This window comes from Mycetomoellerius zeteki, unplaced genomic scaffold (genome assembly GCF_001594055.1).
Source record: "Mycetomoellerius zeteki isolate Tzet28-1 unplaced genomic scaffold, Tzet1.0 scaffold310, whole genome shotgun sequence".
NCBI lineage: Eukaryota > Metazoa > Arthropoda > Insecta > Hymenoptera > Formicidae > Mycetomoellerius > Mycetomoellerius zeteki.
Window position 1 is genome coordinate 903,830 of NW_017257295.1, and position 27,482 is coordinate 931,311.

The following is a 27,482-nucleotide window of genomic DNA, read 5'->3' on the forward strand; positions in this document are numbered from 1 at the left end:
TATGAAACTTTGAAATAAACTGTTAAAAATAGATTCGCTAAAAATCTTCAACAAAATTTAAAGCAAAAACCATTTAGAATAAAGAAAAATAAATCGTGAAGAGTTACAAAAATCTTAGTATTTATATTATTATATTTGACGTAGATGAGACATGGGTGTGGCGAAAAAATTCAAAACATACATAGAGAAGACATCAAGGATGTTTCTTGGCATGTAAATCAATACGTTCAGCATTCGAAGAAGTTAGCGACACAATTTATTTCGGCTAACTCCCGTCAGCTGGAAAATTTTGTGAGGTTTTACAAGGAAAATTACGGCGAATCGACGTTACCCGTCTCGCTGGCAGAGATTTTCGGTGTGGCGGCCGTTTTATTTATAGCGGAGGAGGTCGCGATGCGTTCTAAAAGCTCTTCGACTCACCAGTATTGCAAGCAAATCCATACCAAGCTTGTCTCGCATCGGATCCTAAAGATTATTAGTCGATAAATCGGATCTATAACTCAGAAACAAAATACGCTTTTTGAAAATCGCAAACCGGTTCTCCGTCGATGTGATGACTCGAATTGCTCGGGTATATTATCCCGATGGAAATTTTAGAGCCCTCTGTAGGAAATGAACATATGACATTTGTACCGCTGCAACTGGATAACAAAGTGATCGATTTGGTGTTAACATAGTGAAGTGAAATTTCACATATCGCGCATGATTAAAAAGTAGTTTATTGATAGATAGATTGATCGAGGACCTTGGGCAAGTGTACAGAATACAGTGATTAATCACCACGTTTATTGAGATTTCTCAAAATTGCTTACTGGATTGCCATGTTTTAACAACCAGATTTTTGTATCTCTGAGAATTATTAAAAACTGATATATAATTTATTATGAAATTATAATTATTTTTAATAGATCTTTATTTAGCAATATGTCTCCAAATTTAATAAAATTTCTACATAGTTAAATGTAGCTAATTTGGAACACATGATTATCAATGTCCTATTTTAATTTTGATCGATTTATGTAACTCGTGAAATGCAATTTTTTTTAAATAAATGCCGAATTTATCATTGCCTTAATTTCGTTTCATTTTCGATGCTAAAAATTAATTCTGATAAGTCAAGGTCAGGGCTAAAGATTTATATGTCTGATATACCTATTCTTGAAGAAAGAGGATGTCAAAGACTGTTACACTAACTTGTCGGCATGAATCCAAAGATCGGATGATTCTAAAGCAGTTTTCAATTTTCGAGAAGGCATAGTGTAGCACTAGATATTACCTATTTTCTCAAAAGTATAACGTCACTCAGTAAAATTATCAAATTTATAGTTATGTCATTTGTATTATTAGACAACTTTATAGATTGGCAGATTGTTTGTCTCAAAGCAAAAAGTTTGAAAACAAAGATATTTTTTTAAATCAAAATTGGCATTTAGCGCGAAATAAAAAAAGTTTGATAAACCTGAAATCTATTCAGATTAAACAGTATCATAAATTTGGACTGAGAATTACACTGCATTACGTATGAATACAGATAAAAGGAAAACTAATTATTATTATAGAGTTAAATGTATATCGTACATATGCAAAGAAAATTTTTGCAGAATCCAGTAAACAATTCTAATTACAAATATTTAACTAAGTGTAAAAAAAACTGCCATTCGTTTTTTTATATAATTATTGCGAAAAGTGATAACTTCGTTTCTTGAATCTTTGATCAAGTGCTAAATCGACGGACGGTCTTGTTCCGATGCATCTATTCTACATGGAATGGATGTGTATGTGCCGTGTATTTGTGTCGAACAAATTAAATGAAGACAAACGGTAGGTCGTGATAAATGCGGCTCCGAATCAGAACTCGGATCTCGTGTCGGAAGTTGACGGACTCGCGAAGCTGACGAAAACTGCTCCAGTCGACTGGGGACGCGCGTGACAGATACCTTCTTCTCCTCGGTAACAACGAGCATCGCAATATCTTTAGTTCATCCCGATTTTCTATACACACCAACTTTGATCTTTCAAGATGGCACATCTACGGCGCCCAACGAGACGGGAGCATTACAAGCCTTTCGGAAGAAGAAGGGTAAATCAAACACTTCTATAATATTTCATAATTGTTACGAGGTAACAGAGCCATTTGTATAATATCGAGCAACGAATCTATTTTCGAGGCAAAGCGACTGGATGTTAAAATAATGTCGAAAATTTTTATTGATATAACAACTGTGTCTTTCGATCTTTGAAAATTGTTGTAAGCGTGACAAAACCTTTCGCAATAAATGTCTTACATTTTAAAAGATTATTGGAATTAAAATATTAAAAATTATGTGAATAAATACTTACTGATAAAGATGAGGATATTGTAAGAAACGGAGAAGTAAAAATAGATCGATATAGTGTATAAAAGTTACTTTATTTAACAATCATAATATATATGATAATCATAATATTGTATTTCTATTAAAGTGCTATTTATTCATAGAATCGTATTATAGATAAATGTTTGTAAAATCGTGTGCTAATTAATATCGCGAGAATGCGCGTTCTATCTTTGCAAGCACAATGCTCTTAAATTTTATTTTTATGCCACGTGACCGCGATGAAAGGAGCTGCCGTCACGCTCGTATAGTTCACCGATCATTTATTTATGAACTATGATTTCGAGATCGAAGCTGTTACTCCACATATATCTACAGGGTGTACCGGATTTCTTACACTTTCTTTATCTTCGAAATCGAACGATTTTGAATTCTTTTAAAGAAACAGGTCTACAGAATTTAACATTTAAATTTATCAAAATTGTATAAATGAAAGAGATATAAATTCTGAGATCAGAAAAGGCGATTTTAAACAATGAAAAAAGCGAAATATATATAAGAAAAAAAGAAGTATAAAATAACATCTGCAGTAACCTTCAGAGTTGACTGCAAAACCGAAGGTCCCAGCAGACTAAAAGCGAAGGAGTCGGCACGCGCACGCACCCTGCGTGACCTACATAAATGACCTAGATTTGCAGTGTGTGTGTGTATGTGTGTGTGTCGAATGAAACCGACTGGAGAAAATAGCTTAATTCTTTACAAACTATTTTTGACATTATTATTTTTATTTAATGCATTTTATTTTTATTGCCATTATCAAAGAATATGCTTAGCCAAATTTTTTGTTGTATACGTTAATGACACTCGTGTGTAAAATATTCATTTGAGAAGCGAAAGTAATTATCAATTGAAAATTTTACGATTTGCACATAATTCTTTGTTTGAATTATAGGAGCAACAATGTCTATAAAAATTTTATCATTGCTTGTAATAAAAAAACTATGTAAGTACTGATTCGTCGAACAGTAATACAATAGACAGATATATGTAGTACAAAGAATATGTCATGGATCGATATTGCTTGAGATAAGAGTAATATTCCTTTTATCTGCAATTCCCCCTGTTTATAACATATGGGACACTTATACAATCATGATTGGCTTTGAAAAGAAATCAACATTGTTTCATTCCAACGTGTAATGCTAACGATAATTAAAGGACCAACTGGGCGACATATTAAGATCAAGCTTGATAAGAGAAGTGTGTTATTCATCGCACATTACTATCAACGCACAAGATTTATTTCCACACCAAATATAAATATTTATAAATATTTATAATTTTTTACAGTTTTGTAAATAGAAAAACTTTCCGCATTATCTAACTGTAAATAAAAATAGAAGAGTTGATTTATACTGATTAGCTGCATTAATCATATTTCTATTGACTTATTATATCTCTAATAAATTAACTAGTTGGCTATATAAAAAAAAATCATATTAATAAAAATAGATATAAATACAAGAAAAAAATAGGAATGTTTATATTCTAATTTTTTCTTTTTATATTTATATTTATTTTTATTTAATATATATGATGTAACTCAAGAAACAATTGTACTTATTTTTTGTGATTGTATATATGAGTTCAGCGATTCAACCCCCCCACGATTAGTTGGTTATTCTTGAACAACACTGTATATATGTACAACTGGTAGGACACGTTACCGTCAGGGTGCAGTGGCCTGGCGGGTCGCGCTCCGGGTGGTTTGCGGAGGAGGACGCAGCGGAGCGGAGTGGAGCTGAGAACGGAGCACCCCTTGGATCGATATAGTAACGGGGGTGTCGTCCGACCATCCTCAGTGGCGCCCGCACACGGACGAGTCACAAAATGGCATTGCCAGAGAAACGGCGACCCAGCCACAAGGCGCACACGGTCGCAAAGACCATGTAGAGTCAGTCCGTGCAGCACATCCGACTATCACTCTCGCAGTTTACCGCATCTAGTTACCGTGAAGACTTGCAGCAGTGAAAGCTCGCGGGGGTGAAAGATAGCGTGCCGCGAATAAGCGCAATACGAACCGGGCCTGTTTAGAGGGTGATTATTTTTTAATCGTAATTGAGAAGATTCTTGAAATTCTTAATAATAGAATTTGTTTTAGATATTTGAGTATATTTACAATTACATAGTGAAACCGGAGTGATCGTATTGGAAAGAAGCGGATACGCGTGGTGCACAAATATTTTTAGTATTTTTGAAATAAGATGCTCCTTCATGTCGAGAAGAAGGAAGGGTTGTCAAGATGAGAAAACGTGATTTATTTGGTGCTAGAATTTTTTTTTTGGAGAAGGTTCGTAAAGGGTACGGTGTAAATGATAGGATGAGAATTAGCAGGACGAACGCAGGCGTCTGCAGGTGAAAATTGACAAGGCCGATTGGAGCTATTTGTCGATCGACCAGCGAATTGGAATGTGGTAACTGCACTCGAGGTTGCATGATGTCGTTGACCTGCTTTCAAGCGCCACGGTTCTGTGGTGTATCATCAGTTTAGCGACTTAAGCGCGGGTTTTACAATGAAAATTTTGATTCGTAAACTGAACTTTATCCATTACATAATATGAGTACCACTTCGCTTGACATTTCTTGTGAGAACTATATTTTCGTGGATTAATAAAAGGGGATAATGACTCAAGAGAAAGATGGCTTATTGATCTGCTAAAGAAATTAGATTTGGTTTAATCTGACATAGTGTTATTGAAAAGAGAAAGGAAAAGTTTTATAGCTTAAGATTTAGAAGAATGTTAGAAATTAAGCTGGCAAATGTTACAAGTGCTCTAATGGTATCACTTGTTTTGTTTATTTAGAAATTCGTAAAAAGAATCGGATGAAGTTTTTAAATGGAGCATGCGAAAAAATTAGTGTAAAAGTTTTTCGTGTAGAAATTTAAAAATCTTCCGTACTGATAAAAATATTCTAGATTCTTTGATATACATTTCCAGACAAAATACAGATTTTTTCTTATTTTTCTCTTAACTTTCGTTGATTGAGTGATCTTTTTGTGATTTTAAAAAAATGTTAAATTTCTCTCTCTCTCTCTTTCTTATTTACTGTTTATTAATATATTATTTTCGTATGTATGTCAGAATTTAAATCGAACAACGAATTCGAAGGCACAGATTTCTAAGAGGGTCAACTGTATCGATTATCTAGGAATGAAATTGATAATTCAAGAGTCAATTTCGTGTTTCTATGAATTGCACTTTTGATTATGACTGACGAAGCTAATAACAAAGTTATTTATGGAGTTGTTTCTATGAATTAATTAATTATCTAGATAGATGAGGTGATCGGGGAATTGCGTGACAACGCTCGATGTTTAATTCTCTTTTAAAAGGTTACTTTGCATCTCTAATTTAATTTTTATATTTTCATTGCAATTATACGTTAGCATTGTTGTTTTTTTAAAGGTGCGGCATGTTTAGTAAGTAAATTTTTCATTTTGAAAATGAATAATAACAGAAAAATTACTAGCAGTAAATTAAATCCCTAATTCTCTAACGCATCTTATCGCACTTCGTACGACAGCTATAAAAAGTAGGATAGTTTATTTTAATTACACATTTATTTTAACAGAATTTTATAACGTAAAACAAAATTTTCTTTAAAAATTTTGTATTATAAACTTAATTGCTTTGGTCCGTTTGAAGGAAATTCATTCTATTTATAGTAAAACAACAGCATCTCTCTTTATGAGATGTATGACATTCAAATTGATTCTTTTAGAAATGTAAATATTTATAGAAAGTGCATTACGATATATTGCAGTTAAGGATTTTTATGATAGAGAACATATGTCGAGTGATTATTGGAGAGAGAATGCTAAATTTTAAAATTATTTGCTCCAAAAGCCTTTGTTTAATTTTATGTATAAAAACACAATTATATGTGATTTTCTTATCTATTTGATTAAGATTTTCTAATAATCTTTGAAAATTTTAAATTCCGTTGAAAGAGCCAATTTACATAAATATCATTAAAAACGATCTCTGATCTCGCCTATCTTGAGGACTTTCAGTATAGATAACCACAATTGAAAAATTCGTTCGTTGTTAAATTTACGTGAAATTGAGTCAGATAAAATAGAACAATACCATTTTGAATCTGAGCCAATTTAAAGAAAGTAGCAATGCGTGCTTTAGAAAAATTTGCTTTTTTACTCGCAAACGATTATTCTCAAATCCAACAATTTACTTACAAATTAAATTTGTAGAATTATAAATTCTCACGAATAAAGACAATTTCCTTTAATTATTAATGATTTATTTTTATGACGAATAAAATGATCTTAAGTTACATTTTCATTAGACATTAGAATTGCAGTGTGTATTAAATCTTTTATAAAATTGATTTTTCATCATATTTCTTTTTTGAAAATAGGAGAAGATAAAGTAGAGCACATTTTTAAAAATTCTAGATAATTGGAATATCTATATTACTTTCTCATTTTTTTTGCAGCATAGTATTAGTGTCAATATTTTCTATAATAAAAATGAGTCGAGCAAATTATTGCAATTGCGTTAAATAATTCATTTTAATCAACATATATATTTGACATACAGAATTCCGTCACATTTGATATAAATCGTAAACCTAATAAAATTCTCGAATTACAATTAACAAAATTTCCAATCAATTATAATTATCATGAATATTTCAACGGAACAGATGCACGCTGATCGCGTGCATAAAATAATGAAACTTTATATCAGTTGAGTTATAGACTCCATTAGAAATGGTAGATTGAAGTCATATTAAATGCATTTTCAGTGATTACTCAAGCAGAAGTCAATTATATTAACGTGACATTACTTTAGTTAAACTTTATTATAGTTCTATCAATCTTTGTATGAAAATCACTTAGAGTAAATGAAACTATCCAATCACCACACAATATATTAAAAAAATACTTTTAAATATTTATTTAATGTAAAAAAAATATGAAATAAATATTTTTTAAATATTTTTTTTTTGTTTAAATATTGTGTGCTGATTAAGTAATAGCTCCGTGAATTGATAGCCTTTCTCTCTTTGGTATAAAGTGGTTCATATTTATATTCATAAATTTTGTTAATAATAATTACAATGTATAAAAAAAAATAATTAGAAATATAAAACTTCTAAACTTTTAAAATACTTTGCTACAAGTATAGATAGAAACGAGTGATACAATCCATTATTCATTATCATTAACTTAATATACGAGATATTTTTATCTTCTATCTCGTTGCTGTGTAATTTATTAAGCTTCGTGCTACGTGTATATTTTTGACGATATGGGGCAGACAATTTTAGGGAGTGGCATTAATTCCTTCGTAATTCTTTCAAGCTTTCTTCACAAATAAATTTGGCCAGGTCAATTGCAGAATAGGAATAGATTTAAACAACGGTTCGATTTCGTTCTTTCTTGCCTAATTTTAGAGTATTGTACGGTACATTTTTATATGACAGCACGTTGCAATATATAGCACCTGGAAGTCAATACTGTGCTAAATTTAAATGCTAGCTTTTATCTAGAAAGCGACTTTCAAAGCAAATTTTAATATATTTTTAAAGAACAATTATTGAAGAACACAGAAAATTTTATATATAATACATATTTATTTTATGTACATATTTATTTATATGTAAATTATAAATTGTAAATTTTTGCAGGTTTTTATATTAAATATTTTCAAAGTCCTAAACTGTATTCTATTTATAAAAAAAAGTTTTTTCAGAAAGACTTTAATTCTTTGTAGACGGGCGACCCCATTTGGGTCATCTCCTTTTATTTTGTAAGCTATCGTTCGATTTTTATAAAACTTAATCTATGGAATAATTTGATGCTTTATTTGAACTTGAGATCAACAATAACAAATTTAAAACGAATTCAATAAAGCGGACAGAATTTCTCAGAAAGATAATGTGATTATTGTAAAATTTGATTTTAAGGAATTTTAAATTGCAAAATAACATTAACTTTTCAGTTTTGCTTTATTTGAAACTTATCTGTGTTATGCAAACAGTTCATACTGATTTTTAAACTGACTTCCAAATTTTTTTATTATCACCTTGTGGCATCAAATCTTCTTTCATTGAAGTTATTATCCGTTTGAAATTCGACAATTTCAGATGACATTTAAACTTAATGATATCAAATATCTGTTTTTATTTCTGCAATAGAATTCTCTTTCTCGCTTTTACCAAATATTAAACATATACTTATCTCACTTTAAGTTCCAAAAGTAGTTTGGAAAAGTAGTTCCAAAACTAACACTAGTTCAGCTACAAAAAACGGATTCCAAAACTTCCTAAAAACTTCTTAGAATTGCACGATAATCAGATTATTTGTTTGAAATTTTAATTTTAGAATTTTGATGTCTTCTTCATACTCGAGATCAAAATAAAATTCAGTTCCTCCCGGAAACTCTTAGAAAATAAGATCTTTAAATTTCTTTGTTAGAAAGAAATTCGCCTTCAAAAGATTAATTCATCTAAAATGATCAAAAGATGTTTTTTTATCTATTATATATACACACATATATTGTATATATAATATAATACTTATGTACACGTATATATGTATAAACTACGAATTTCGATGTCTTCTTGATACTCGATTATCTCATTAAATTATGCCTGCGTTCGTCCATTAAAATTTATCTACGTTTGTGTTTCTTATTTTCTTTATTATATCTTTTCATTAGACAATTTTTACAGTCCATTTATACTTTGTCTTACAGAGGGCTATTAGAAAAGTGAATATTTCAAATTGAATTTATTGCTCGTTATGAACGTGAAACGTAATTTGTCATCATGGGATGATGATAACGATCTTTTACAAATAGATTAAGATTCAAGATTAAGTATTTGGATGGCTTGCAAACGAAAGCGAAAAAAGCTTAAGATACGACGTGTCTGAGGGAAGCTCCGAAACTTTGTGCCACTGCGCCATTCAACATGGCGTAGCGGCGTGAAATATCAGTGCGATAGAGACAAATTTTGATGAGAGTAGTAGCCATGCGGTAGCGTGGGCTAAGTGAAAGCTTAGAGCATTAGCCTACGATAAATTTCGGCTCCAAATTGGAGCGAAGGCGAATTAAGCACTATCAGAAGAACAACTCTGGCGTCCATGGTGGTGAATCCCGGCGATGATCGGGTACAATCAACACAATACCGGCTACAACAAGCTATTTACTCAGGTATACTGACAAACGAGGATTTCAATAATTTTTTGTGGGGCAAAAGCAGAAGGAATATTAAAAATGATTTGTTACTTTTTTTCTTATAAATTAATGTTAGTGAAATTACAAACACGGTTTTATTTGCTACAGTATTTAAAAATATCTAGATTAATATGCAAGGTTTGTTAAAATGTTTGGCACTGCGTCATTTTCTTTCATAATCATTTGAATAATTATAAAAGAAAAACGAGATGACTATAGAAATCAAATTGTTTTTCAATTTTATTTTTTTGTAAGTGTTATTCTCTTACGTTCTTTTATTATTCTTTTTCTTTCCATCTCCCTCACCTATCACTTTTCGCAAGGCTGTAATAAAAAGAAAGGTATTTATGGAATAATAGTACTTATCTTTTTATTTCTCCCCATCAAAGGGATAACTGTAATTAAACTTAAAGTTATCAAGGGATTCCATATAGTCAGGAAGGTCTTCGTATAAAAATAACTGATTATATCGTGACCATACTTTGAGCAAGGAGGCGCAAGAGGATGAGTGTTTGAACGCGTCAAAGACGCGCTGCTTCCTAGACATATATTTCGCAATATATATATCGTTCAAGGCTCGTATTAGGCAATGTGGCGTAAAGCAGAAGCGATCATCCGTGCTATCGTTGCAGCACAGCGATTTACACCGATCGCGCGCTCGATCGAGGTTTACTTTCCTTTTTTAGTGTAAAATCAAGCTTTGCGGATCAGTGGTATGCTCTACTGACCTTGGAGTTAATCTTTATCCTTGGTGCACTTCTTTTATTTGCAATACATCTTTCGAAGTGTATTTCGTGTTTTATTAGTTAGATTTTCTGCAAAGAGGCCTTCATTTTTTTACATTGACATTAATAATCTAGATTCTAGAATTGTAATTTATTGACAATTGAGAAGAAGTTTCTACATAATTATTGCTAAATTTTATTTGCATCAATTTTTTCATCGGCATTATTATGATATTAATTGGTATTTGAAATAGCTCTTAATTTCGCATGAACTTTAACATTATCAATTACCTTTCCAAATGTTTTTTTTTCAAGCAGACGATTTGAATTACGGAATATACAAACTCGGCATGATTGTTTCGACTGCTTAGTGAATCGATTCAACTTTAGTCCTTAGAGTATACATAAATATATGAGCAACTACAAATACTGACACTTCTTGTTCTTTTGTGTAATGACGTCGAATAATTGCGAACGCTTTTTGTAATTGGATTTTTTAATTAAAAATGTAGCAATATTATACAGAGAAACAAGATTTTCAAAATAAAACGTTAGGTAGGCGTCACAATTACTGATGCGGTCATTTAAATAATTAAAAATGTCATAAGAATATGCGTATATAAGTGTATGCATAATCGTTCTCTTTTCCGTAACACCTTTATAAATGTATTAATACAAATGCATTTATTAATTATTTTGAACTAAATGCAATCCACATTAAGAGAATTTTGAGAAAGTTAAGATAAATTGAAGTATATATATTATATATATATATATATATATATACACACACAACATAATATTCGAGAAAAACACTTTTTGCCAAGAATAACTGTCTTACATAATTGTAATATTTTTTTTAGAATATTATTATATGTATAAATATTTCCGTCCATATCAATCTATTCTGTTAAAGGTAGTCTCTTATTATTGTTCTACAAATATTAGAATGCTCAAGTTTCTTTTTGTACAGATATATTTATATACGTACGTATTTAAATATTTATAAAGGTAGGACACGAAAGGTCGTTGGCATAGCTACGACATGTCAACCGAGTGAGTTCATTCGTCGAAAAGTTTTTTTTGAGGAAAGGAAAGTCCTATAGAAGTAATCTATAGCAATAACTTATTATTGGAAGCTAAACTTTGTAAAATTAATCAAATGATGAAACAAAAATTAATGAAACCTTATATGATTAAAAGATTGACTAATATATAAGAATTTTCATGGTAATCCTAAATGTAATTAAACTGGGAAATAAAAAACAAAATCATCTCTATATATGAATAAAATCTTCGTTTTATCCTGCTTTTTTCTATTTGGAAAGATACGTGCTTTAAGCAAAAGAAAGTCCTGTCAACATTAAATAAAAGTATTCTGCACATATCCACTGCTATTTTATTGCACTGCTATGAAATTATAATTATTGTTAACGTAAAAGTAATTTGATATAAAAGGAATTAATGTAGGAAATATATGTATCATCTTCATTAAATGAAAAACTATAATTTCTTTTTAATAGAGGAGCTAAATGAAATGAAAATTTTAGAGATTATACGAATTTGTTATATTGAATACATAATCATATTTGTAGACATAAGTACAATCGAACAACATACGTAACATTAAATTAATTAAAATACTTAATAAATACTTAATAAATCGCTCACTTCTCTAATTAATATGCAAATTGAAGCTTGTTCTGGTCTCAATTTCTTGCTTATGACGAACATTGAGCCTGCGTAAGTCTTGCTTCCTATGCTCGATCGATTCATTTAATCTTAACAGGAACTAATTAACTTGCTAGACTGATTTCCTTTGTTACAAGGTAATCTGAGTCGATGCTTGTAGGGTGTAATAGACGTAATGAACTGCGTCGTAGGACTTTATCATTCACGGTCTCGCGGACAAAGTCACAGTTAACGTTGTCTTACACAGAATAAATAAATACTGTTTAAGTAAGCTATTTTCAAGGGATGAAACTTACCTTGAAGTGTTCAGTTTAGAAGACTGACGTAAAAAGTATTTGTAGGCATACATTTTAATATATACTACATGTACAAAATTTGAAAAAAATTACTGGTGGGTGATTCTATTAAAATAAAGACTTTAGTCACAAAAAATATAACAATTTTTCAGAAATATGTATGTATTCATACGAATGTTTAATTGAATACATCATTTGTTCAAAATATTATATATTTTATGATAGAGAGATAAATTAATATTTGACATTAATCTTGGTGTTAAAATAAAATAAAAAATTTTCTTGAAAACAAAAAATTATCTAAGTTTTAATGACTTCAGAGATTTTCTGTTAAAAGTTAAAAATTTGAACAATGTCTAAGATCATTTTTGCAAGAGATTATTAATTCACCACAAATGTGAAATAAGAATTTTTTATGTCTATGTATAAAAGAAAATTTTTTCTAAGTTTTCTCAAATTTTTTGCTATGTATGAAAGTTCGCGGATTTAATGGATGACTTGTCTGATTTTTCTTAGGGCTCGGCGGACTCAAACTACTCCCAGCCGAGCTCGGATCTTTCGCTGGACGAGGAGAAAGAGAGTTTGCGACGCGAGAAAGAGAGGCAGGCCCTCAATCAACTCGAAAAAGCCAGAGTAAGTCATTGATCTTTCGTATGCTCTAGTTTGTTCCGCTCTCACAGCTTCATGCTATTCTTATTTTTTCGCGCGTGCTGGATCATCGTTTATTGATCGAGTAAGTGTCTCATTATCGCCGCATTTTTTCGACGCGATAAGCATCATAAATTTATATGAAAAGTGACATAACGTGTCTGCAATTTTAAGATAGGAAGCGAAAAAAAGAAACAAGACTCGGCGAGATGCCAATCGAACATTTCAAATAACTTTTTTTCGCGTTCATCCAAACTGTGAAGATAAATCTATGGAAAAATACGATCTGTATGACTATTATGGCTTTAACGCGGTAGTAATGCTTAAATATGGTAATAATGTCGACACTCATATCAAGAAGTGTTTTACGGAACACGCGTGAGGAATTTTTCGAGGAAAGTATCGATTCATTTCATTAGTCATCTTGCTTCATTAGAAATTTTGTTTATAAATTTTTACTTATATACACGAAGAAAACGATTTTACTGAAGTAGTTAAAAATTTAACTAGATATACACACAGATTTGAAAATAATTTTATTAAACCATCAAAATAATTATATAGAAGTTTCAAGCATGACGCAGAGGAATGTAAAAGTTAGCAACCAGTTTGAATGTCCTACATAATTATTTTGTAAGTCCAACAAAATTATTTTCAGATCTGTAGGGGAACCTGGGTTATAGTTAGATTTTTTCAAGTTTTAAACATATTAAAGATAAATAAATCAACTTTGTTATATATTAAAATATTTTTTGAAGTATTTACTATAAGGAAAACTTAAGTTTTACTGCAAAAGTATAGATTAACAGGAAGAAATTATTGTTTTGTGAGAGTGTGTCGTAACCTCACTATGTTATTTATGCAGGGCATAATGGGGCACCAAAGAAAACTTGTCTATTTTTAAAAAATTAATATTGAACATTGCTTAAAAGTGACTTAGAACATATAATATAAGTAAAAATACATTGTTGCACTTTTAATTTTTAATTTTTTATTAATAATTCTATATGTGATGCTGAGTGATACATTATACAAGGTATGCTGTTATTGAACATAAATAAAAATGTGTTTAAGAAGATAACACAAATAAAATAATTCTCATCATTTTTATCTACACTTGCACATGAATCATAAACTCATTTTAAACATAAAATAACACCAGTGCACCATTATGCCTCGAGGTACATAAATTTACTTTAGATAATATAAAATATCACAGATAATCAATATATTTATATAGATTTTACTAAAGTAACAAGAAAAGATTATATAATAAAATAAATGTACTTATGACAATAAAAAATAGAATTTTGTTATTGCTTACCTTATGCGAACATACCAAAGAATCTGTAACTCATTCGCGGACAGTAAAGCGAACACATTAAACAATTTTTAGCAATTTTCAGGTAAAAATAATATGACAACTAATAACAATATATAATAAGATACATCTAACAGTAACTATTGTCTGACAATTCATTACATATTAGCATATCTGTAAAAAGATATCGAGTACATCCCATTATACCCCAGGTTCCCCTATCTACTTATCTAGCTATGTTTAGATGCTTCAGCAAAATCATCCTTTTTGTATAACTGTTAAATATATGTTTATATTATAGTTATATCATTGTGAGAAATTATAAACTAACAGTTATGTTACTATTAATCGATGTTTGCTGGATAATATACTTTACTCTTTTCTGTTTTTATATTACAATATTGCATTCTATTATGTTTTGATCTTTTACTTGCAATCTGGGTCTTTTTGGCACAAACGAAATTTTACTTTCAAATTTGTTCGAAGTAAAGGAGAGCGAAGTTCGGTTCTAAAATGTTTTGTTAAGAACCTATTTGGTAATAAATAAGATTATTAAAAAGTAAGCCTGAATTTTTCCACATTTTTTAAAAGTTTAAAACAGTCGAAAAACTGAAGCTAGACAAAGAGAGTAAAAATATGATTGCAGACGGAAGGTTAAGTTTGTAAATATTTGAATAAAGAATTAAATTGCGAAATTTTCCATTTATAGTGAATTATAACAATAGATTGTAGGATCAAATGATAAATACGGTTCTGAAATTATAAAATAGCACGAACGTCAAATGCGAAGACCTGATCGACTCAGTTTTCTTCGGCTTAACGGTAAATGGATATTGATTGGCGGGAGACGACCTTCGAAGGATAGAGCTCGTCGCAATAAAAATGAAAAGCTCTGCAATACTCTTTTATTCTTTATTGAAGGGACGATGTTGTCACTAGAAACATGCGTCCACGCATATGACAATGTGTCGATCGGCCGTGAAGCTCATCGATGTGGCCGGCTTTTATTTTCCATTTCATACACGCGATATAGTTATATGTGTTTATGTACACGTCGCGATATAGGAGTCGCACCGTGACCCGATAGAAAAGTCGATAACACGGGCAAGGGAACGATGATACGTAACTAAGCGCGGTACGAGACGATACCGCACGTTTGTCGTCGAGATTGATAATCCAATTTACTTTTCGGGACAAAATAATCGCGGATAAATTATATAAAACAAATATACTTTTACATATTTATTTTTTATAAATAACATTTTATTAAAATGGATTTATTTAAATATTAGATTTATTATAATTTTATTGCACTGATGAGAGACTGGCAAAAATAAAAATTTTAACATTGAATCAATATAAATTAAAGTACACTGAGAGAGCGAGAGCGAGAGAGACAGAGCGAGCGAGAGAGAGAGAGAGAGAGAGAGAGAGAGAGAGAGAGAGAGAGAGAGAGAGAGAGAGAGAGAGAACAATACGCGTTCTTATTTATACTTTTCAATTTACGTTTCAGTCGAAGCCAGTAGCGTTTGCAGTGCGGACTAACGTAAGTTATGATGGATCCGTCGATGATGACTCACCTGTGCACGGATCAGCCGTCAGCTTTGACGTCCGTGACTTTCTTCACATTAAGGTACGAACATACATTCTCTGTTTTGTAGATTTCCTTATTGTCATATAATTTTAAAATTTTCTTTACTATTGAGTCTTCTTTCTTTTTAGGAGAAGTATGATAATAACTGGTGGATTGGCAGGCTCGTGAAAGAGAATTGCGATGTGGGATTCATCCCATCACCTGTGAAGCTAGAGGCCTTAAGGTTGCAGGCGACCGCCGCGCGTGGTACGAAAGGACTCTACTCGACGCGAGGAGGGTCTTCAGGGAACCTAGGCGAGAGTGGTATGCCCTCACGTGGTTCCACACCACCTACGCCAGGTATCCTAGCACGTCCTTCTTTCTTTCCCCCCCAAAATTTACGGTGTACTCAATTCGGTATACTTGATCGGGAACTTTCTCAGCTTGATCCTCGACAGTGAATTACAGGCGGACGGATTGTTGCCACAGGCCGGTCGAAACAAAAAATAAATGTGACGAATAACACTCGCTTGAGATCTTAAGTATCCCACTATTTGAGACATATAAACACCAGCTTCGAGTGCTTATATCGAAAACTTTAAATTGAAGCAACTTCTGTGTAATTCGCAAACGAATAAAACTGCATGCGCGCAAATAATAAAGTTTGATAGAACATGTAAATTATAATGTTATTATACTGTAGCAGATTGACATCAAATTAATACGAAGGTATATCAGAATCTTTTTTTTTATTCCTTGCGATTTATACAGAAAAATATGAGCTTCTCCATTTCTGCTCTCTCGCGACAAAAAATTGCTCACTGTGCTCTCGCTTCACACGCCCTATTAGTGTTCATATCATTGCTAAAGCCATCGGGTAAGTCACCGTATTCGTGCAACTCATCTCACACACACTCACACACACACACACACATGCGATTCTTAGTACTGCTGTAGCTAGCTGCTTTGATAGCCGCTGCTATAAGCAGATATATACAAGCATAAATTAGTGAATTATGTCTAGGCTGCATCCCATCAGTTGAGTGCTTCTTCATAGCTTTGAGAGAAAGAGGGACTCATCGATCATGGGATAAAGATGAGATTTCGAGTAACCCCGTATTTTTTCGACAGGTGATGACAGCGACAGTGTCGGGAACGTACGACCTGGCAAGTCTACTCTGACGACTCCACCTGCCAAGGAGAAGCGAAAGAACTTCTTCAAGAAGCCGGTAAACGTTCGGCGTGCTACGCTATCGCGAATATCTAACGCATCACGCACAGCTTAACACCTTTTTGAACTTCTACATTTAGATTAGTAGACACTGTGCGCCTACTGAGCTGGCGTGATGTTCAATGACGTCATGCGTAATAATAGCTGTCATACTGAGATGTTAAAAAATATCTGATAAGTTCTAGAATTGTTCGCTGCGGTATTGATTATTGCCTATGGTTTATTTAATACTCTTTCTTACAATGCAGATAATAACTGTGTACAATAGCATGATGCATTTCTCTCACGCTAGTTAGACGTACAGACAATTCTATTTAATGTTCCTATCTAACATATAATCTTATGACATTAGGCTTTGTCCATGTCAAAGCAATTTTTTTAGCAGTACTATTAACATATAAATAAAACATTTTATTAGCGAAAATTTTTAGACTAGACAAGAGAAATAAAATTGATTATAAAGAAACGTTGAGATAATATTTTGCCAAGGGCTCCGTTAGTGAGTAAATAATTCATATGGACATTGTCTAAGATATTAAAATTTACCAGTCGACTTTCAAGTCCTTAAATTAATACAATTCTCTTACTCGTACAGATATACAGTCAGTGGTACAAGAGTGTTATTAGCAGTTCTCTGAAAGAAATTAAGTATTTATTAGAAATTAAAATTATATTTTTAATGTATATTACATATACTAAAATGCATTTACTAGTATATTGTTCAATCACCATTATTATTAATTATAGTTTCACATCATCGAGATATGCTTTCGACGAGATTTTCGATCAGAGTCTTGGGTAAGAATCTCTAAATCTTGCCAAAATAACTGCTTTCAATTAAATATTTGTTTTTTTCGAAGTCATTTCATAACTTCATTTTCATAATTGACTAGATTTTCAATCGGATTTGCGCCTGCAGATTGGGAAGGATAATCCTGACGGCTTTATTTTCACGTTTGCACTGCGTGCACAAATGGTTTTGATATTTCGAATCGTTTTCTTCTTGCAACATTCAGTTGCGATAATTTCGTTTAAATTTTCTACAGATCTTAATAATGATTTTTTATATATTTACAATATTCGATTGGTATCAAGTAGAGGTGTGCGAGAACCCGAAAATATCGGGAATCCGTTAATCAGGACGGATTGGAAAGACATCGGGTCGAGTCGGGTCGAGTCTTGAAAATTTCGAGATTCTCGAAAGTATCGGGATTCTCGAAAATGTTCGGGATTCCTGAAAGAATTTATATTCCTGAAATTTCGACAACCCGATTACTACTTTCGAAAAAGCGTGAAAAATCGAAAATTCGAAAGAGTTTATTGAAACGAGTTTATTAAAACGAGTCTCGAAACGGTAATCGAATTTTCAGGAAAAACGACAGACTCGAGAATATTGAATCCATCGGGAATCCCGACTCTATCGGGAATCCAGAACATTCTCGAGAATCCCGAAAACTTTGAGAACCCGACCCGATCTATTCGGGTTCTCGCACACCTCTAGTATAAAGATTTTCGGAAAAGATATACAAAACACTGAAATTTTGTTCACAAAAGCAACCCTACATATGAATTTTTAGAGGATGTTTAATCGTGCATTGAAGGAAGGGTTGTACCGACCACGCGTAGAATAAATCCAAGTCCAAAAGAAAATTTCATCAGAATAGATGATATTAAAGAAATCACGATTAATATTTTCCTTTGTCCATTGCAATCTTTTTTCTTTAGGCTTAATTGTTAAAAGAGTTGTTTTCAACTCGTACATTTCCATCCAGTCAGAAGCTTTTAAACGCTAAATGACATTTAGCTAAAGACTATCTTTTAAAGCTCAAGAAAGCAATAAATTAATTTAAGTACATTTTTAAAATAAAATATACTTTTACATTGGAGATAACTTAAAATTTTATGACTATATCTTTGAAATAATTCCAATAAACTCAATATTACGCGAGTAATAAACTATTGATAAACTTAAATTAACAATATAAATTTTTATCTTATTAATCGCATAACACATAATCGGATTTAATTAATTATTGCTAAAATACTAAAACATAGTCTACAATGCATTTTATTACTATCTTTTAAATAATTATGCACCATCAATTCGTTCTTTAGACACTTTTCTTTTGCGTAACACTGGCTTTTGTGCCACTGACTGTATATAAACTGTTTTACAAATACCACTAAGAATTAACAAATAAACTTTATTAAAGCAAATTTTATATTTTTGGAGAAAAATATATAAAATGTGATACACACACACATCATTTAAAAAAAAAATTTGTCGATGTATTCTTTCATGTTTTGTTGAAAAACTGCTTGTTTCAATGATTTATTATAACTGAATTACTTCTTTTTCTATAAAATTATTAACTTATGAAAGTGAATTAAATATTTTTTATTAAAATTTTCATGGTTCCAAACATGTTTGTGAAAGTTTCTTATTTTAAATGGTACAAAACCTTTTCGTAACAATAGTGTCATACATGTTATACGTAATATCGTCAATAACTAGAAATGACTGGTAAATATTTTCACTATTCTAACACACTGTTGATCACTTCTTTTATCGTCACTGCAATACATGTTTGATTAGAGAGATTATTTCTGTAGCTGGAGTGTTGTAGCGAAAATCGATCACCATAAGATTGAATATAGCCGAACCGATTATAGTTCGTAAGAGGCCGTTAATTCTTTAGCTCGATATCATAGTTACTAACATGCTGCTTGGCCAAAGTACCTTCGGTGCTTGAAGAGGATGTCTCGTGGGCGTTCGCACGTTCAGAGAAGGACTTTGGCCGTGCAGGAGGTCGCATGTGTCAAGTCGACGTGGCCATTAACTGATTTCAATGTTTCAATATTGCATACCGTGCTCAAGCAGTCCTACGTAAGTGAGACTACCTGGGGTCGATACCGGCGAATGCGCCTCATCTCGATTGACCGAACTAATTGTTTGCTCCAATTTTCAGGAGACGACAACCCCCTATGATGTAGTACCTTCCATGAGGCCCGTGGTGCTGGTAGGACCATCGCTCAAAGGTTACCAAGTGACGGATATGATGCAGAAGGCACTCTTCGATTTTCTCAAACACCGTTTCGAAGGAAGGTCTGTCAAGACTCTTTATGTATTGTTTCAATCCTACGTAGTCTGACCTTTTCTTATTACTAATAAAGAAAAACATCAGTCTTAATTGTAAGCAGGTTTTCTTTCTCATACTAGCAAGGAAAAAGAAACATTGCCATCCATTCTTTTTATATGTATCTTTAAGTAATTAAATCTTATTTGATTTATACAAGATATTACTGTTACAATATGCATACATTAAATACGTCGTATTAAAAATTAATATTTAAAATTTGTATATTTATATTATTAACACAACAATAAAAGAGGGCGAATTAGGACCGATAGAAATCAACGTTGTAATTAGTGCGTTGACTAATTACAGTTGATTTTCGTCAGTCCTAATTTTTCCTTTTTTGTTATTGTGTTGAATAGAAGAAATCTAATGTGTTTTATTAATTATTACATTATCAATTCTACTAAAAATTATTTATCATTACAGAATTATTATCACACGAGTAATGGCGGATATATCATTAGCAAAAAGATCCTTGCTGAACAATCCAACTAAAAGAGCGATCATGGAGCGGACATCTAGCAGGAGCAGTTGTTTAGCAGAAGTACAACAAGAGATTGAAAGAATTTTTGAACTTGCCAGGACGCTACAGGTTTGTAAATAAAATATTCTAAAATAAACCTTTGAACATTTTTTAAATTTAAATTCAACTAAATATTTATTTTAATACATTCTCCATAACTAATTTAAACACAACAAATTAATTCATGTCAAATAAATTAATCGAACACGTCTAATATGCGATTCTAGCTAGTCGTGTTGGACTGTGACACAATAAATCATCCGTCGCAGTTGATGAAGACTAGCTTAGCACCCACAGTCGTTTATCTAAAGATTTCTTCGCCAAAAGTTCTGCAAAGATTGATCAAGACCCGAGGAAAATCCCAGATACGTCATCTTAATGTACAAATGGTGGCTGCCGAAAAGTTAGCACAGTGTCCGTTAGAGATGTTCGATGTTATCCTAGACGAAAATCAATTAGAGGAAGCGTGCGAACATGTCGCCGAGTATCTTGAAGCCTACTGGAGGGCGACGCATCCTCCAGATTTTTCCACGATACCTCGCGCCGTGACAGCACCTGATGCATCAACGGATACGTACCCTCAACGTGTGCCATCAGGTATCACGATTGTTTCGATAAGTTAAAAATCATTCGTTACATATATAAATGTTTAAAGATTCATAGATTTGCAGATCAAGAGAATCATAGAAAAAATGGTTTTGCTGAAATATTATATCAAAAAATTTAAATAGATACAGATTTGAAAATAATTTTGTTGAACTATCAAAATAATTATGTAGAACGCTTAAGCTGATTGTTAGAATATCAAAATTTTTTGCAGCAATGCTCATTATGCTTGAGTTTTCTACATAATTATTTTGATGATCCAACCAAATTATTCTAGATATGTGTATCTTGTTAAATTTTTAAATATTTCAGCAAAATCCTTCTTTCCATTTTAGTTTTAAACTCATGGAAATTATGCCAAATACAGAAAATTCTAAATTGGTCACATTTTTGTCTGGCACAAATAATAATAGAATTCAAAACAAAAGAAAGATTCTAGCAAAATATAGCCAATACTTCGATCATTCGACGATCATTTTGTAAAAACCGTCTAAAATTATTAGAGACACCTATGTAAAACCGGCGATGATTTACAATGATCTGTCGTTTCTGGCAGCGACATCGTATTGACGCAAATCAACGCGTAATATGTAGGTTGACGTCTTTGGCACTGTCAGATTTGTCTACGAACATATTTGGCAATGCTTAAAATTAACTAGAGGTCGAAATTTTGGCTTTGAAAAAGTTATTATATTGATCATAATATTTCGGGAAAATAATTTTAAGAGACATTGTTAACACACCCCTCAATATCTCATAATATTTCCCGCAAGTTACAAATTAATAGTATCAGAATGTCTTCCATTTAGTGACACAAATCGACAAAAATGTCGTTCTATCTTTCTATGCACTGCGTGAGTAACAAAGACAGAACGATACTTGTGTCGATTTGTGTCACTAGATGGAAGGCATCCTTATAATTTCCTATTCAACAATGTAACTGCTACATACAACATGTGTTATATTATTTATATTGTTGAGTGGGAAATTATAATATTGACATTATTTTACTGTTAATTTGTGTTCTGCGAATTTAATACCGCCTAATTCAATCATTCGTTTCACGTCTCGAAATCGCTTTTTTCAAAATTCTGTCCTTCGCTCCCACTTTCTAATCCTATCAGTAATCTAACGAGATTCAATTTTGTCAATAACAATCGATTCTTATCCTGTCAGGTGCCTCTCATGAGACTTACTATCATCGAAGAGGTAACACAATATTTTTCTTAAACATACTTTTGCACTCTCGTATTCCTTATTTGTTGTATTCCTTCATTTAGCATAGCTTGCTAATTGTGCACATTGTCGTCGCATGAAATCATTTTAAAATAATTTAGAGAACAAATTACTTTTTAAAGATCCGTTAAAAACAATTAATGCAAGTTAATATAATCTGACCGTTATGAGATCTATGCATTTATTATTATTATTATATTATTGATCTTATATATTTAAAAATGTCTATTATTTTATTGTAGCATGACGTTAAACTTGCATACATAAAATATAGCGATTTCTCGCACGATTTATATCAACGTTTCAATATGTTTTCTATTTTCTCATAATAGTTTCAAAAAGTTATGCAGTATTTTCATTATTTTTATATAACATCAATTTTTTTAATTATATGAGATTAATGCTCTTATACGTTATAATGCAATTTAAATGTTAGTGCACTATAAATGCACTTGTTCATTCTCTATAAATAATTACAATAATGCATAATTTTTTATTCATATCTATACATTGTATTTATTTCAGTGTTACGTATACTTTTATTAATAATCTATATATGTAATTATGTACTAATTTATATGATCTCTAACAATCTATTAATTAAGATACGATCTAGCAGTCTTCTAACACATTCCGCATTTTATTTCACATTCCGCCGAAGAAACAATACTGTTGACTAAAAATGTCTCTACATTATTCGCATAATCGTTTATCATCGAATCAAAGTATCACCTTATCCTGACGTTATATTTCTTTTCAGCCGCAATGTACGGATCAAACGTACGGGTCGATATGAACTTGTACCCAGTGCAGTAAGACCGAGGCGCGTTTCTTTTCCGTTAGTGCGAATAAAATTCTACATTTCGTTTTTATTTGTGTAATCGCTTCCCCAATTCTTTTTATATAATCAGCAGAAACTTTCCTTTCTCATACTTGATGTATTTAATCATTAAATACGCTTACTTTATTTAATTGCAACTTACTTCGTGCGCACATTACGCTATTTATCATCGATTACGCGTGGATTTCTTTATTAATATTAAATTTTATTGAAATATATTCAAAGAAAGAAAGAGAAAAAGTACATATTTTTAAATAATTTTTCAATATATCAAAATTTTATTTGAATATTTTATTCCTCGAATTTTATATAAGTAAATATAGACGTTTAAAAAAAACAGCGCGCATAGATTTTTTAGTGGAACGACGAAAGTATTAATGTTTATCTTTCTATAAATATTAAATATGTTAAAATTTACTTTTTCGAATATTTATAGTGTTTAGTTCATTATCTGATTTTATATTACGCAAATTAAGAATATTAAAAAAATTTTTTTTAAGTCTACGTGTGTTTTTAAATGTTAAATTGATGATAAAGATATTACCTAATTGCGCTTGCACAATTACGTAATTTTTGCGGGACAAAAGCCAATATAGTCCTTTTTTATTTATTTTCTTTGCATACATAATTTTTAAACTTTTTACGCCGTACTGTCGTTGGTTGCAACGTATAAAAAAAATTTTAGTCACGAAACTGTCGCGAAGACACACACAGATTATTGGCTTTATTGTTGTCAGCAACGAGCTCTGACTCCGATGTTCTCTTTGTTTACGTGTAAAAGTGGAGGCGGTGGCTGCCACGGGAGTCATCCGAAAACGCAACTAGCAACTTGGTCGCGGTAACCAAGAGACCAAGATGAAACAATCGAGTTAAGAAGACCCGAGCGCGGGACATACCTGTGTCATTGTGCGGCCGTTTCTACTTCCTGCTTCATCGCGGATGCGATTTTATGCGGCATAAACCGGCCAAATTGTACGCTTCGGCCCGTGAATATTTAATTCTGGGTGCGGATGCGATTGAAAAAATTAGAGAAACTGTGTAGAAATACCTTTTTAAGGGCGCGTTGTAAGTACAGATGGGTTTGGTGCATGGGCCCGGAAACACGGAATCGACCCGATTTTATTTCTCTCGAGGAGAGAAAATGATTTATGTATTCCCATTATTTTACTTTTTTTTACGCGGTGGAGTAACTAGTTCGCCACAGAGAGCAATCAAAGATTTTCTAGTATGTAATACTTTGACATAAATTATAATTCAAATTTTATTCTGAATTTTCTCTACTTAAAAGGTTAAACGCAAAAATGCGAAGATATCTTCTAAATTTGAACTGTGAAACCAATTTTTAACATTTTTTTCAATTTTACTACATATTTTACTATATATTTTATTTCAATAAAGAAAATAAAATGACATGCTTTTGCATACAAATATTTTGATTTTCATTTACGACATAAAATTTATTATAAAAGCTTTTCGTATAATATTTTAATTATTAATTTTCAATATTATTAATGTCATAGTTATTTGATTGCTACTGTATTAACGCAATTACACCACTGACATTTACTTCATTTTTTATTCCTATTCCAATAAAATTTTATTTCGGCTAAACTTCTGGCTACGATATATTTTTTATTTAGTTGCAAATCTCTTAATATCTTTTCTTTGAAATTAATATTCTATACTTTATTATTTATAGCAAGCATATTTTTGTTACAAACAATTAATAAAATGTTATAAATTATCCTACATTTTGAATCTAATTTTAGTGTCTAATCTACTCTAGAAAATAATTGATATTAAAATTTCTTTATTTATTGAAATTTTTAACATGTCACGAAGTCTAGCCTTATACATATTCGTTTTATTTGATATGTTTCGCAAGCCCTTCACCAACCCTTCTCACATAGAATAGGACTATAGAATAGAGATTATCTAACGTTAGAGAGAGAGAGAGAGAGATATTAACGACGTAGCAGCGTGAGTCGAGAGGACAGAAGTGAAGGATTTCTTTACCTGTCGTAGATCTTACGCGATTTATATCGTCTCGCATAATGTATGTTCGAGATTGTATTAATGTACCGATGAATAAAGGAGTACATTCTTCTACTTCTCGATTTCTGCGCACCTGCGCAACGGTAGTTCGAACGTCGGAGTCTTTGCGCCGTACCTTCTTTTTTTATTTGGTCTTTTTTTTGCTTAGAATTTGCATGAATTAAGTAGCATGAGATGTTGGAATGATTTGATTGAAATGATCTCATCCTTATTGCTCATGTCAATAATCATTCAGGATCCAAATGACGTTTGTTTTTACATAGGATAGAGTTTGAGTGATGTAGATAATCTATTGTGGTGGAATTTGTACAGTCGATAACATAAAAAAATTTCTCTTTAGTTAAAAATTTAAGAATAAAAATAAAAAGTTGAAGTTATATATAAATACAATTCAATGTTTTATAGCTAGCATATTTATGATGACAGATTGCCATTTTGATTTGCCTCTTTTTAATTTAAAATCTGCAGTGATTATATTACACTATTAAATCTATAGTGTCAAATTTAACATAACGTGAGTCGCCACTGCTCTTACTAAATATATCATTATTTTTTACCAAAACGATAGTTAAATTTCTATATCGTGTCGATTTAACTATATAGTATCAAATTGACACTGTACAGTGTCAAATATAACCATTGTTTTAGTATAAAATAATGATATGATTGAGTAGGAGCAGTGGCGACTCACGTTAAGTTAAATTTGACACTATAGATTTAACAGCGTACTTCTCAGTCATTATTATTAGTGAATCTGTTCTTTAAGAAAACAATAAAAACATAAGATTTGCGAAAATCACAAATTTGTTTGAGCAAGTCGTGTGTATGTCACTTTGTAAATTACAATCTAATCTTTCTCTGTTTCTAATTCAGGAGCCAGAGACGAGTCAACGAGAAGATCACGAATGGATCGGATGGATCGAAGCGAACGCATGGATCACGAGTATGGCGAGGAAGAACATAGCATCGATTATGGCAGTACTTTAAGACGTCGCAAACAACACGACTCGAGTCTTAATGCTATTTAGGAGCTGGGGCCCCGGGGCCTGTCGCTTCAGCGCTGTCCCCATCTGCGCACCACCGCCCTTTAGCGGGCTCGCCTCCCGGTAACGCTACCGAACGCTAGGAAGTGCGCAACGCTACCTCGCGATAAGATCGTTGCGCTCTGTTAGTGGGGCTGTTTCCTGTCGCGTTACTCTACGCCAGCGATCGGCATCAGATACAACTTTCAGCCAGATTTTCGTGTCGACGCCCACTACCCTTCTGAGGAACTTCAATACGCTACCACTCGCCAGCAGCGTGCACGTTATTCTCGAAAAAACAATTTGCGCTTGCATTTTTATTCGTGCTGCCAACAAAAAAAGTATATAAATTGAAATGTAAGATTTTATTGCTGCTTAATTAGAGAACACAATTCAGTTGTGACGTAACTGTTGGAAAATTTTCTGGCATGCTTTAAACATGCATTCTTATCTTCCGAAAATTCTTGCGTTTATATAATACACATTTATATTATACGCTGCTATTATTCCTTTTTACATTACTGAATACTTCGACAACGTTAGCGATTAATTATATAATTATATTTTATTAATTATGAACACCAAAAACGGTTTTCACCATAAAACTTCTACTTCTCTTTTTCTTCTTCTGATATACTACTGATCATCAGTAGCATGCACGTGTTATCAAAATATGTTCATTCCGATAAATCTAAATTCCTTATCATCAAACTGTAAAGAATCGAAAGCAAAAATGCTACACTCTAAAAAATTTCGGTGTCATTTTAACACCGATGGTGTGGAATTTGACATCAATATGGGCGTCTATATAATTCTCACCATGTTGGCGTAAAATTAACACTGTTTGTTCGGTGTAAATAATTCGCATTGTTGCGGTGTGAATTTCCACACAGGAAACAAATTTTTTCACATTAAGGTATTTAATCTTAATAAACATTATTACAATCGATTATGTCAAACGCTTTTTCGACACTGCGTTGTGAATACATTGAT

General features: G+C 31.8%; 1 protein-coding gene across 5 annotated transcripts; it reads left to right on the plus strand.

Moving 5' to 3' along the window:
• Positions 1 to 1,694: 1,694 nt before the first annotated feature.
• Positions 1,695 to 27,379, plus strand: LOC108724819 (voltage-dependent L-type calcium channel subunit beta-2). 5 transcript variants are annotated; one of them, XM_018451470.1, is made up of 12 exons: positions 1,695 to 1,950; positions 2,021 to 2,080; positions 12,810 to 12,926; positions 15,776 to 15,895; positions 15,985 to 16,195; positions 16,967 to 17,064; positions 19,948 to 19,953; positions 20,036 to 20,172; positions 20,633 to 20,798; positions 20,957 to 21,326; positions 22,512 to 22,544; positions 26,341 to 27,379. In XM_018451470.1, the coding sequence occupies exons 2-12, from the start codon at positions 2,021 to 2,023 to the stop codon at positions 26,493 to 26,495; spliced, it is 1,473 nt and encodes a 490-aa protein (XP_018306972.1). In that variant the 5' UTR covers positions 1,695 to 1,950; the 3' UTR covers positions 26,496 to 27,379. The 5 variants fall into 5 exon arrangements, with proteins under 5 accessions (XP_018306972.1, XP_018306970.1, XP_018306973.1 ...); XM_018451471.1 differs by lacking the exons at positions 1,695 to 1,950; positions 2,021 to 2,080 and adding exons at positions 4,231 to 4,412; positions 9,203 to 9,556; XM_018451468.1 differs by having other exon boundaries at positions 1,695 to 2,080.
• The last annotated feature ends 103 nt before the right edge of the window (positions 27,380 to 27,482 follow it).